Source organism: Cherax quadricarinatus, chromosome 5 (genome assembly GCF_038502225.1).
Source record: "Cherax quadricarinatus isolate ZL_2023a chromosome 5, ASM3850222v1, whole genome shotgun sequence".
NCBI lineage: Eukaryota > Metazoa > Arthropoda > Malacostraca > Decapoda > Parastacidae > Cherax > Cherax quadricarinatus.
In genome coordinates, this window is record NC_091296.1 from 52,830,432 (window position 1) to 52,845,290 (window position 14,859).

The 14,859-nt window shown below is 37.7% G+C and overlaps 1 protein-coding gene across 13 annotated transcripts in view; it reads right to left on the reverse strand.

Moving 5' to 3' along the window:
* The window catches only part of RyR (Ryanodine receptor), a 388,707-nt gene that overhangs the window by 35,702 nt on the left and 338,146 nt on the right, over positions 1 to 14,859 (reverse strand). For 10 of the 13 annotated variants that reach the window (XM_070101968.1, XM_070101970.1, XM_070101947.1 and 7 more), the window contains 7 exons: positions 13,781 to 13,897; positions 12,453 to 12,485; positions 10,621 to 10,723; positions 8,048 to 8,167; positions 6,924 to 7,112; positions 4,457 to 4,576; positions 1,421 to 1,551 (listed from right to left, as the gene is read on the reverse strand). In XM_070101968.1, the coding sequence (XP_069958069.1) occupies positions 1,421 to 1,551; positions 4,457 to 4,576; positions 6,924 to 7,112; positions 8,048 to 8,167; positions 10,621 to 10,723; positions 12,453 to 12,485; positions 13,781 to 13,897 (813 nt within the window). The remainder of the gene's footprint in view (positions 1 to 1,420; positions 1,552 to 4,456; positions 4,577 to 6,923; positions 7,113 to 8,047; positions 8,168 to 10,620; positions 10,724 to 12,452; positions 12,486 to 13,780; positions 13,898 to 14,859) is intronic. The other 3 variants (XM_070101962.1, XM_070101956.1, XM_070101954.1) reach the window with 1 other exon arrangement.

Below are 14,859 nucleotides of genomic sequence, written 5' to 3' on the forward strand. Positions count from 1 at the left end.
CACCTCAAATTTACCTACTACTCCCTCCACAACATTTTTGCCCACTTTAGCATTGAAATCCCCAACCACCATTACTTTCACACTTGGTTCAAAACTTCCCACGCATTCACTCAACATTTCCCAAAATCTCTCTCTCTCCTCTACACTTCTCTCTTCTCCAGGTGCATATACGCTTACTATAACCCACTTTTCACTTCCAACCTTTATTTTACTCCACATAATCCTTGAATTAATACATTTATAGTCCCTCTTTTCCTGCCACAACTTGTCCTTCAACATTATTGCTACTTCTTCTTTAGCTCTAACTGTTTGAAACCCCTGACCTAATCCCATTTATTCCTCTCCATTGAAACTCTCCCACCCCCTTCAGCTTTGTTTCACTTAAAGCCAGGACATCCAGCTTCTTCTCATTCATAACATCCACAATCATCTCTTTCTTATCATTTGCACAACATCCACGCACATTCAGACTTCCCACTTTGACAATTTTCTTCTTCTTATTCTTTTTAGTAATTATTACAGGAAAAGGGGTTACTAGCCCATTGTTCCCGGCATTTTAGTTGACTTTTACAACACGCATGACTTATGGAGGAAAGATTCTTATTCCACTTCCCCATGGATATAAAAGGAAAAGTAATAAAACCAAGAACTATTAAGATAAAATCAAAGAAAACTCAGATGAGTCTGTATAAATAAACGTGTACATGTATGTGTAGTGTGACCTAAGTGTAAGTAGAAGTAGCAAGACGTACCTGTAATCTTGCATATTTATGAGACAGACAAAAGACACCAGCAATCCTACCATCATGTAAAACAATCATAGGCTTTCGCATATAGTATATATATATATATATATATATATATATATATATATATATATATATATATATATATATATATATATATATATATATATATATATATATATTATATACATAAACACACACACACACACACACACATATATATATATATATACATATATATATATATATATATATATATATATATATATATATATATATATATATATATATATATATATATATATATATATATATATATATATATATATATATATATATATATATATATATATATATATATATATATATATATATATATATATATATATATGTAAAAGGAATATTTATTTTTTTACACCTACAATGATTATCTAGTTGTAATACTTAAACACATAATTTGTTCTACTTTTCAAGGACTATATAATTTTATTTTACTCCTACAATGACTATTAATACATCACTCTTCAGTCTTTCGTAGTAGTATTTATCATTTCCAAGTATGGTGTTCCTACATTCATCACATGCCCGTTTAAAATAATTCTGAACTAGTTTTACTGGCCCTGTATGGCTTAAATGTTCATAAACCAGAAAATACTGAGAGTGTATCATCTTACTTGGCAGAGATGACCAGCTTGTCCCAGTGACCCTTAATATCGTCGTCCTCGGGTTGTTCAGCGACGTATATACCTTCGAACTCCAGGCGCCGAGCTACGTCTTTCTCACGCTTGAAGATTACCAGGGGTATCTGCAACACCGTAAATATATTATTCATGATATAGGTTGAAGACTACAAAAGGTATCTGCAATACATTAAATATTTAAGTCATGTGAAAAGTTGAAGACCACCAGAGATATCAGTAACACAGTAAAAATTCTGGCAGTCATGTCCAAATATTTGGCTTCTACAATATTATATTAAAAAAATTATTTAATCGTCTTCTGAATTACTATAAACTTTGATTTGAGTTATCAATAATGAGACTTTCAACATTATACTTGCCATACTAATAAGAGTGCATTTTGCGTTATAAACAAAGTGATAATCATAACATGACAAAATCACTGAAAATTTCATTGACTATGTAATAAGAAATACCGAACAAATTTCAGATGTGAAAATTATTTAAGTAATAGCAAATTCACCATGTGTCTATAAATATGTTGTGCCGAATAGGTAAAACTGGCCAATTAGCAAAAATTCATTTAAAATTCAATTAAGTCCTTTCTAAAATGTTCTCATATACGGATAAAGTAGATTTTTTCATTTATGTTAATGTAAAAATTAATAATTTTGTACCAAAAGAACCTTAGATAACTAACCTAACCTTATTATAACATGCGCAATTTAATTTATTCTAATCCAACTAAATATATTTTAGATAAGTTTACAATAATAATGAACAAAGACAATGAAATATATTTTTTTCGTTAGGTTGAAAATTATTTTTGCCAAATTATTGCATACGCAAATTTTCGCTTGCCTTATTCGGCAAGAAGAGCGTTGCTACTGGAGCCAAAATCGCAAGTTTTACCTATTATATATATATATATATATCTATATATATATATATATATATATATATATATTTATATATACATATATATTTTTTTTTTTCAACAAGTCGGCCGTCTCCCACCGAGGCAGGGTGACCCAAAAAAGAAAGAAAATCCCCAAAAAGAAAATACTTTCATCATCATTCAACACTTTCACCACACTCACACATTATCACTGTTTTTGCAGAGGTGCTCAGAATACACAGTTTAGAAGCATACACATATAAAGATACACAACATATCCCTCCAAACTGCCAATATCCCAAACCCCTCCTTTAAAGTGCAGGCATTGTACTTCCCATTTCCAGGACTCAAGTCCGAGTACATGAAAATAACCGGTTTCCCTGAATCCCTTCACTAAATATTACCCTGCTCACACTCCAACAGATCGTCAGGTCCCAAGTATCATTCGTCTCCATTCACTCCTATCTAACACGCTCACGCACGCTTGCTGGAAGCCCAAGCCCCTCGCAAACAAAACCTCCTTTACTCCCTCTCTCCAACCCTTTCGAGGACGACCCCTACCCCTCCTTCCTTCCCCTATAGATTTATATGCTTTCCATGTCATTCTACTTTGATCCATTCTCTCTAAATGACCAAACCACCTCAACAACCCCTCTTCTGCCCTCTGACTAATGCTTTTATTAACTCCACACCTTCTCCTAATTTCCCCACTCCGAATTTTCTGCATAATATTTACACCACACATTGCCCTTAGACAGGACATCTCCACTGCCTCCAACCGTCTCCTCGCTGCTGCATTTACCACCCAAGCTTCACATCCATATAAGAGTGTTGGTACTACTATACTTTCATACATTCCCTTCTTTGCCTCCATAGATAACGTTTTTTGACTCCACATATACCTCAACGCACCACTCACCTTTTTTCCCTCATTAATTCTATGATTAACCTCATCCTTCATAAATCCATCCGCCGACACGTCAACTCCCAAGTATCTGAAAACATTCACTTCTTCCATACTCCTCCTCCCCAATTTGATATCCAATTTTTCTTTATCTAAATCATTTGATACCCTCATCACCTTACTCTTTTCTATGTTCACTTTCAACTTTCTACCTTTACACACACACTCCCAAACTCATCCACTAACCTTTGCAATTTTTCTTTAGAATCTCCCATAAGCACAGTATCATCAGCAAAAAGTAACTGTGTCAATTCCCATTTTGAATTTGATTCCCCATAATTTAATCCCACCCCTCTCCCGAACACCCTAGCATTTACTTCTTTTACAACCCCATCTATAAATATATTAAACAACCATGGTGACATTACACATCCCTGTCTAAGACCTACTTTTACCGAGAAGTATTCTCCCTCTCTTCTACACACCCTAACCTGAGCCTCACTATCCTCATAAAAACTCTTAACAGCATTTAGTATCTTACCACCTATTCCATATACTTGCAACATCTGCCACATTGCTCCTCTATCCACTCTATCATATGCCTTTTCTAAATCCATAAATGCAATAAAAACTTCCCTACCTTTATCTAAATACTGTTCACATATATGCTTCAATGTAAACACTTGATCTACACATCCCCTACCCACTCTGAAGCCTCCTTGCTCATCCGCTATCCCACATTCTGTCTTACCTCTAATTCTTTCAATTATAACCCTACCCGGTAGGGTAGGGTTTTATATATATATATATATATATATATATATATATATATATATATATATATATATATATATATATATATATATATATATATATATATATATATATATATAGAGAGAGAGAGAGAGAGAGAGAGAGAGAGAGATAGAGAGAGGAATAAGTTTACTGAGTATACCAGGAAAAGTATACGGCAGGGCCTACCGTATAATTTTCCTGGTACACTCAGTAAACTTATTCCTCTCTCTCTCTCTCTCTCTCTCTCTCTCTCTCTCTCTCTCTCTCTATATATATATATATATATATATATATATATATATATATATATATATATATATATATATATATATATATATATATATATACGGTTATAGATAGGGCCTCCTAATAATAGAATTCTTCAGTGAAAACAAATGTCATTTTTGTCATTATATATGAGTTAGTGAGTGACCTTGAGGTGGTAGTAGGCCAGCAGCATGCAGAGAGCAACGATACTGTGGGTGACAGTTAGCAGGCGGAGGATGTGTTCCAAGTAAAAGTATCGGTCATCCATGTGGATCCATTCTTCAACCTGAAGCAAGAATGTTTGTCATCAAACTCATTATTATTGTATATGGATTTAATAGTGGAGGCCGTATTTCCTTTTCCACTACCTTACAAATGTGGTTTCCCTACACTAACTTGGAATTACAACTATGTACAGTACAAGGAGAATAAGATGGATAATAATTACTAAAGATAATAATCATATATTTGAAAAGAACTGCAACAATAAAGAAAATCTAAAAAACTTATAACTATTTCCTCGGAATTGCACATAAACAGATTAACGAGCAGATAAAAGATTGGTTTTCACAAATCTAAACAATGGCTTTTGAGTTTTCTTTACACGTATGTTCATCTAGTGGGTTACATTGAATATTTGTAAATGGGTCGTCGAAAGATTATGATCTGTGTGAGGGCTGCTCTGACGAATATTAAAAGTACAGTGTAGTGGGTTACAAGTACAGGAATAAAGCACCGAATTCTTGGACTGAACGACTGGAATATTTGTGATGCTGGAGCCTTTCTTCTAATGTTTTCCAGTCTGTCCACTGTATCTCCTGCCACATTCCTTACACGGAATTAATATAAATGGCCATTAGGATGTTTTTTAAACATCTCTTTAATATACTGAAGGGTTTCAAAGTAGATGGGAGCTGAAATTCTCCCTGAATGCCAACACTAAGACAATGTCATGAATATACTGTACTAGCTTTGAAGTAGGAGCTTTAAAAACAGTTTGAGTTTTTCAGTCTTGCAAGACTGAACAACTTGATTTTTCAAAGGGTTTCACAAGACATTCTTCAATTTTCAATATTTGTCCCTAAATAATTCAAAGAGTTTTCCTCATAGTATATTTAGTAGATATAAACAACTAAATCACTGCAGTTGTTTTGTTGGATCTTAACTTTGGCGACAACAGATCGATATTGCAAACAACAAAGTAAACACAACACTTACTCTGATAAGTTCCTCATCATTAAGAAGATCAGTAGGTAATAATATATTTTCATAAAGTACTAATAATATATCTGGTGCACATATGTAATTACCAACAAATATAAGAACCTCCCTTCAAGGGAGGTTCTCTGACACTGGTGAAGGGCTCTTGATACAAGTTACTGTATATGATCTATTCCTTAGACCGAACCTGACTGCCTTCCTTTCCCTTACGTGCTGTATGGGTTTAGCGCTCCCCATGAGTGTAATAATGTAATCCATTGTTAATATTTTTTTCCTACTGAGGAGTAAATTATAAAGAACAACTCCTTTCCTTCCACTGTTGAATTTAAAGCCTGTGAGTTATTATCCTACCTCACCTCATTGCAAAGTCCAGCCCTATCTAAAGTATCCTACCCAGACCACCCAGGGTACTGCCCACACCCGTCGAGTAACAATCACGTACCTATTTTCTGCAAAGTGAATGGAGTCTAGAAATGTAATGAAACGTGCACATACGTCTCCACTCGTCCAGGATTGAACCCATCATCTTCGGTTGTGAGTGGGTGTTACTACGTAACCATTCTACAGAATTCATTACCTTTGTAACTTGTGAGCTCATTACCTTTGTAAATTGTGAGTTCATTAGCTTTGTAAATTGTGAGTTCATTACCTCTGTAACTTGCTCAGCTATCAAAACTTTGGAGTCCAGTCCCTGGACCAATTATGTACCTCTGTAATCTTTTGACTACCGCCCACAGGATGGGTATGGGGTGCATAATAAACATATTAAACTAAACTACAGAACTACGACACTGAAAAGTGCCTTGTACTAATGCTACTGTAAAATGCTGATTACTAGATTTATCCATTTTCAAGTACATTTTCAAATCAACTATATTAATAATCTATTATATTACTATCGTGTAAATTTATAAGTGAACAAAAGCGTGTTGCTGATTCTAGAAGATTTGTATAAAATCTGATTCAAAGATTCGGATGCTGTCTGCCGTATACCATGATTCTATTTAATAAAACTAAATTTTATGAGTATATAATATTCTTTGGTCAAAAAATGGAAGGGGGTTTTCGGACGTAATTATAACTGTGACTTGATAATAGTCAAAGAAGAACCGAAACATCATCCAGGATTTTCTTTCCAATATCTAATAAGCACTAGTTAAGAGCATTTTTGAAATCGCATGAAGAAAATAAAGACAATTATAATAATACTGTATATCAAGATCTCTCTTCTGAGGAAGAGTTCAATGTAAGGCCTATGAAGTACAATACTCTTCTTCTGTTTTATTCCCTATATGTTTTCGTTTGTGCCATATATGTATAGCCTAAACATGTATATTGTACATAGTTAAAACAATTTTCACTGCTTAAACACTGAACCTGACAAGGATCCTCACCAGTCAGAAGAGACTAACCTCCTCGTCATCTTCGTCATCGCTGTCTTCACCTAACGTAAAGTTGCCAGAGCCCAGTTCGTCATCAGTATCGTCATCACCCAGTATAGCAGCGTCGCCGGAGCCTAGCAGGTCACCGGAACCAAAGGCGAATGGATTGTTCACCGGCGCCACCTCCTCTTCCTCCTCGTCGCCAGCCAGGGCAGACGCCTGCCCGACAGTAAGCATGTATCACACTCACACATTACTCAGTAAACCCGGATCGGGAAAAAGGACAAGAAAGAATATTTTTTTTTTAACCCATGTTTAGCACCGAAGAGGATCAACGGCAGGGATCGAAATACTCACAGTTTTGTTTCTGAGTGACTGACATATGTGCCTTTACACTGATGGGGCGTAGAGGGATATCTGGTTTATTTGTCTCAGGAAGACCATAGAAATAAGGCAGAGAGGGACAAATAACACCACAACGTTGAACAAGGTCAAAATCAGGAGGACAGAGATCAAGAGTCCGAAGTTTATTGTTGAAAGTTCTCTTGATCGCATCAAGAAAACTTCCAACAATAAACTCCGGACTCTTGATGTCTGTCCTCCTGACTTTGACCTTGTTTATCGTGACATTACATTGCATTACTTTTCAATAATCATGTATAATTATTATGCAGTGCAATACAATTCCGCGAAACGAAAACACAATTCACTGAAATACAATATAATAAAATATGCTATTGCAATATTATAGTTAAAGCAGTAAGGTACAAAGTAACAAATTGCAGTGAGGTGTTTTAAGGGTTATAATAGTTACAAGAACTTACGGAAAATACAGAACCGAAGGGTTACACAAAGAAATAAAAAAAAATATATTCCGAAATAAGCAATATTTTTATATTTTTCCTAATTAGTCCATTTTTAGTTGTGTTGTTTATTCAATCTTTAAAAGATGGTGTTTTAATAAATGGACGGCGAAATTCCACCTCATTACTTTATAATTGGTGTAAACATCATTTTTCTGGTAACATACCTTTGATGCCTAGAAGTGCATGGAATGGACAAGCATAAGTTTAATTAGGTTCAAATACCTTCGTATTATGGCATGAAAATATCACCAAGAGTAATATTTGTTACTGGAGAGTGCAGTGACTCACCTTGAAGAAGAGCAAGATAAAGTTAATACAGAAGGCGAGGACAAGTGCTGCATACTTCAGGTTGTAAAAGTTTCTGGCCAAGAAGCTGACGGCTCTTTTGTTGTAGCTGCTCAGGTCCACCTGCACGCAACCACAACCAAATTACTGGTACGCCGTAAAACTTACGAAAAAACTCTAAATACGTTACAGATGCTATGGATTTTTTTCTCAATTGTTGTAAAAGAAAAACAAATCACAAAAATTATTTGTATCTAATTCTTAGATATAAGAAAATGTGAACTAACTTGTTAATAATGTGTCCTAAATAGACTTTCAAGTCATATAGATGTGAGTATTCATAGCAAGGATTTACCAAATGATGGAAGAAAAGTTTCTCCTTACTATTACTTACAACAAGTCAGTTTCGAGTTCACTTAAGTCCTTGCGATAGTTTTGTCTTACCATATGGTTCACAATCCTCTGTAGAACTCCAGATTGTGCTGGGCTGGAGGGACTCAGAGGGATGGGTGGGGTCGAGGAGCTAGCAGGGATGGCATCAGGAGGGTTGGGCTGTGTAGGAGTGGGTGGGCAGGGAGTCAGTTGTGAGGGGTCACTCTGTGAAGGGTGCAGGAGTGACGGGTCCGACTGTGCTATATAAAGATTCTGATCGGTAAGAAAACTCGGTAATAGAGCTGGGTCTACTAACAGGGACTCAGATGAGGTTATCTGTAGTGAGGTGAGTGTTGAATGGTCTTGTGAAGATCCAGGAAGAGAGATGGTTACTAATAGTTCTTCGTCTTGTGTCAAATTGTCCGTGTGTGTGGACTCGGACGAAACTTTGTTGACGTCTGACGTGGACATGTGAGGTGAGAGTGATGCTGGGACGATTGAAAACGATGAGGAAGAGGATTGATGTTGACTTTGTGATAAGATTGATTTCGTACTAAAATGTAAAGATTGATCGGGCTGTAATGATGTTAATGTAGGTTGAACTTTAGTGGTCACAGCAGTGAACGACTGAGACAGCGGAAGTGGTGTATAACTTGCTGAAAGAGCCAGTGATACTGCTGGAGTCGACTGTGACTGAGGCACCCGTCTCGAATCACCTGAAACACTAGAAGACGGAACAGGAGGAGAGGTAGGCGAAATGTGCTGTTGGGTCGAAACATAAGACGCTGTTGGTGGAGACTCTGTGGTTTGATATAGGCTACTTGGTATTGACTTCGATGTTGTTTTTAATCCTGAGGGAATGTTTGGAAAGGACGGTATTGACGAGGGTGAAGTAGAATGTCTGGTTCTTGGGGCTGGGACAGGTTTGGTGGGAGTGTGCTGAAGGCTACGCAGTCTGCTTGAGTCACCGGTCGCAGACATGGAAGTAAAAGTCGCTGACGTTGATGAGAGAGAGAAAGACACCGAGAGACGAGAGGGCAATGGTTTAGCTACAAGAGAAGGATCTACGAGAGGAGGCTGTGTGTGATGACGTGCAAGAACAGAGTGGTGACTGAGGGAGGTTGTCACTCCTGCTACCTGGGTGTCACGTAGGGACGGCATCGTCTCACTCTTCTTCATTTTTACTAATGCATCACCCGGGGCGCTCAATGAACTAGCAGTTGTAGTTATGGGGAAATGTGCGCCACCTGGAGAGATAACAGTGTTCTCAGGGATCATGGAGGGTACAGAGTGAGAGCTGCAGGGAGGGGAGAGGGTAAGAGAAGTTGAGGAAAGGGTGAGGATTGACGCAGGGGTGAGGGTAGGGGAGTCCTGGCGAGCAGCATGGAAGACAAAAAAGAAATGACGAAGTCAAACGGGAGAGATCTGTAGTTACCTTGAACATGACAAGGGACATTCACTTTCAAGGAATGTTACAACTACCAGTCACACAATTAATTGTTTATTAAAATAAAGAGAGCTGTTAAAAATATCATTAGCAACAACAACGTAATAGAGCTTTTCACGGTGTATATTATAACATTTTATGGTATATATTATAGAGCCTTTTATGGTGTATATTATAGAGCCTTTCATGGTGCATATTATAGTGCCTTTTATGGTGTATATTATAGAGCCTTTCATATGTATATTATAGGGCCTTTTATGGAGTATATTATAGAGCCTTTCATGGTGTACATTATAGAGCCTTACATAGTGTATATTATAGAGCCTTTTATGGTGTATATTATAGAGGTTTTCATGGTGTATATTCAAGAGCCGTGTACCTGATCCCAAAGCTGTGTACCTGATCCCAGAGCTGTGTACCTGATTCCAGAGCTTGTACCTGATCCCAGGATTGTGTACCTGAGCCTAAAACTATGTACTCTGAGGTTTCCACCAGTGGGGTTTCCCATAATGTCGTGAGGAAACGGGATGACACATGTAAATGCGGATGTTTTTATCATCACCACAGATAATAAGCTCAAGTATTAACCCCAGAATTAACCCAGGTACTAACCCCAGGTATTAAACCCGGGTAGTAACCTGGTAGGTGATATGTTAGGAAAGGCAGGGGACAAACAATGACTATAAGGAACATGTCATGCAGCAGTGGAGGGTCTATCCTCCGTGAGGTAAGTGTGAGGCTGGGGCAGGAGGCTCACCTGTGCTACTGGAGGAGGTTCAGCAGCTGCTGCTGAAGGCTGACCCTCAGCTTCTTGCATGGCGTCCTGCTGGGCTGCCTCCACTTGTTTCTTCTCCGCTGCTCTGTGCACCAAGTTGTCAAGTTTAATATATAAAGTTATCAGGTTTAAACTATAAAGTTGTCAAGTTTAATATATAAAGCAGTCCAGTTTACTGTATGAAGTTGCCAATTTTAATATATAAACTTTAAAAGTTATGCACAAAGTTTTAAATTTCAATACATAAAGTTGTCAAGTTTAATATGCAAAGTTGTCAAGTTTTAATATATAAAGTTGTGAAGTTTAATACATAAAGCTGTCAAGTTAAATAGGTAAAGATGTCAAGTTTTAATACATAAAGTTGTCAAGTTTTATTATACGAAGTTTTAAAGTTTAATACACAAAGTTGACAAGTTCAATACATAATTTTTTTTAAAGTTAAACATATAAAGTTGTAAAGTTTAATAAATAAAGTTTTATAATTTAACATATGAAGTTTGACAATTTCCTTGACACAGTTACACATGTGAAGAATTTTGGAACTGTTATGATATTAGGGTCTTAAGAAGAAAAAAATAAATACTAACAGATGTAAAAAAAAAATATAGGTTTTTAATTGTGTCAGCTATAGGCCAGTAGGCCTGTTTCAGCGTTCCTCTGTTCTTAATTAAGGTGTACGTCAGTTTCCCTGTTTTCTAGTATGCTATTTTCCCCCTGTAATCTACCTTGTGCATAATTACTACCGCATTTGCTTTGTCTGTTTCGTAAGGTGAAGTCCAGGATCTTTCCTTAATTCATGGTAAAACTTAACAAATCTTTGAGCACAATTGTGTTGCAGAGATCTGAGCTTTGCTCGGACCTCTGCAAGGTCGCGGGGGCGCTGATCCTTGGTATATCCTCCAGCTATATTCCAAGTGGGGGGGGGATATGATGGGATCTGGCGAACAGAATCTGCTGGAACCTTGGTAGAGACACTTGACGTAGAGCAAACCCTCATTATACAGCTGGGTAGAGCTTCATCATATAGCTAGGTAGAGCTTTATTATATGGCTGGGTAGAGCTTTATCAAGTCATAACAGAGATTTATAATATATCAGGCATCTTTCTGGCACAGTAGTGAGCAAGCAAGCGTCTTCCTACATGGAGATACCTTCTACAATGCGTCTTATTTCGAAGTAAAGATGTAACAGTGACTTCGTCTACTTGACATACTTGATAATGCTCACTCATGAGTGAAACGTTGCTCCCACAGATTCAAAACGTTGTCCGTCTACACTATCATCTTCAGAAAGTTATATCTTAAGGCAGAATAAGTCAACTGGGGCATTTGAAGAAATGCTGCTGTTTGGTGAGTTAGAGGATTTTTCTCATGGGATCCAGAGAGAACACACAGTTACTGTTTTATGTAAGGTGACGATAACAGCGAACACAATATAGAGCGAGGCAACACATACTGTTGAGAGGTTGAGCTGTGACCGTTGAGTGTTTTATTGACTGTTTAGTGCGTCAATACTAACTGTTGAGAGCCTTAACACCGACGAGTGTTGCAACACTGTCCAATGTGTCTACAGCGACTGCTGAGTGCGTCAACACTAACTGTTAAGTGCGCTAACACTGACTGGTGAGTGCACGAACATGCTGTCAAGTGTCAACATGACTATCGAGTGCTACAGAAGTGCTACAGAAAATGATACGAATGAGCAATGAGAAAAGTGTTAATAAAAAAATTGTAGTAAGAGGAAGAGTAATAAGAAAAATATTAATAAGAAAACTGGTTGTAATAACAAGAGGGGGTAAAAATGAAAGGTACTAACTGGTAATGCACCGCGCTGGCGTCCCCATCAAACCTGAGGCAACAGCAAAAATGTGAGAGGCATTAGTCTACGTAGCAAGCGTACATATAAAGCATACAGAAGCCATTACTGAAAGCAGGAGTGTGTTAAACTACTGTACAGCCAAATCATTACATCAATTAGTTTCTTCAGCATAGTAAGCACAAAGTTAAGCCATTTTAAAGCATAAAACTGCTAATTATAGTGGACATTGCAACACTAACTAAACCGGTTCATATGACCTACTCATTCCATCCAATATAGATAATACTCATAACATTCAAATATTTAACATTAATAACATCTACAGCATATGTGAAATTAAAAAAAAAATATCCATGCAATATAAATTGTCTTGCAAAATGTGATAAAGTCAGCAGACGTGTAACTCTCATTATTAGTAAACAAAGTGAGAATATTCATTATGACATCACCTCATGCTACTACTTTCATAGTTAACCTTTCATGTTTTCAGGAGATAAATGCTGATATTTTTTTTTTGCTTTATCAATACACCTTTATAAATATCTCTACTCTTATTGTCTTTCATCGTTTACTGATACTTTTTTGTGGGGCTTTTGGATCTAATTATCTCAAAGACTCGTATGTAGAAGCAAAAATATTATACCTCTAGGAGAGCCTCTTCTTCTTTGCCTTCCTCGTACACTTCTTATTTACCTAATTGTTCATCATTAACGATCTGCTTCGACCACAAGTGTGAAAATTAGTTTTATTCGGTTTTCTTTTAAATGTTACTTTCCATTCACCAACTTTTGTTACACAGGTGCTCATTTGCATTCATCAACTTTTGTTACACAGGTGCTCATTTGCATTCATCAACTTTTGTTACACAGGCGCTCATTTCTCTTTAGCTTCTCCGTTAATGTGTTTTCTCTCTACTTAATGACTTATGTCTTTCAGTACAATCGCATTTCCTTTATACAACCCATGTAATCCATCCCTAATTCTCGTTCATCCTGGAAAAAGGATCAATAATCTGATTTTATGAGTACTATTGTTAAAAACCTCAAGATAAACATTTAACAATGTACAACAAAGTACCAAAAGTTGTTACAAGAACATCAAGCATACTGGAAAAATTATACGTAGGTGAGCACAGAAAATCTAGCCAGTGTTAAAAGCATATACTAGCTACATGAGGAGCAGACAGCCACTGGGCCATTTCATGGAAGCGACAGTCACTGAACCATCTTGATGGCTGAAACAGACAGTCACTGGATCATCTTGATGGCTGAAACAGTCAACCACTGAACCATCTTGATGGTAGCGACAGACATCTTGGTACCTACTTGACAGCCGCCAAGGCTTGCTCTGGTGTGATGTCCTCCTTGAGTTCAGCCAGAGCGTCCAACACGGGCTTCATCTTCTCCTCCAAGAGGTCCTCAGGCTTGGCCTCCAGAGAGAGTCTGCAGAGATACACAAACGTCCTGAGAATTTCTCAACCGCTACCTTATGTCTTACCTGAGATAAACTTAAGTTACTCAAAAAAGAGTGAATATTTTATTGAAATATATTTTCTTTATAAAAGTAACATGCCATTATTATTATTATTATTATTATTATAGTCATGGGGAAAAACTAAATGCGTACAAGTCATACACCCTAATCAGAACTGGCCCAAGGGAAGGGTAGCACCAAACAATTTCCTTGATCAAGAAATAGCTTAATATGGTCAAATATTCTAGTCACAAAGTTATTCAGATAATTATGATATACCTGTACTAGAGTAGTTATCTTTATGAGGTGGAAAGTACAGTGCCTGCACTCTACAGGAGTGGTGGTGGTGGGAAGCACAGTGCCTGCACTCTACAGGAGTGGTGGTGGTGGGAAGCACAGTGCCTGCACTCTACAGGAGTGGTGGTGGTGGGAAGCACAGTGCCTGCACTCTACAGGAGTGGTGGTGGTGGTGGGAAGCACAGTGCCTGCACTCTACAGGAGTGGTGGTGGTGGGAAGCACAGTGCCTGCACTCTACAGGAGTGGTGGTGGTGGGAAGCACAGTGCCTGCACTCTACAGGAGTGGCGGTGGTGGGAAGCACAGTGCCTGCACTCTACAGGAGTGGTGGTAAGCCCAGTGCCTGGACTCTACAGGAGTGGTGGTGGTGGGAAGAACAGTGCCTGCACTCTACAGGAGTGGTGGTAAGCCCAGTGCCTGCACTCTACAGAAGTGGTGGTGGTGGGAAGCACAGTGCCTGCACTCTACAGGAGGAGGGTGGGAAGTACAGTGCCTGCACTCTACAGGAGTGGTGGTGGTGGGAAGCACAGTGCCTGCACTCTACAGGAGTGGTGGTAAGCCCATTGCCTGCACTCTACAGGAGTGGTGGTGGTGGGAAGCACAGTGCCTGCACTCTACAGGAGTGGTGGTTAGCC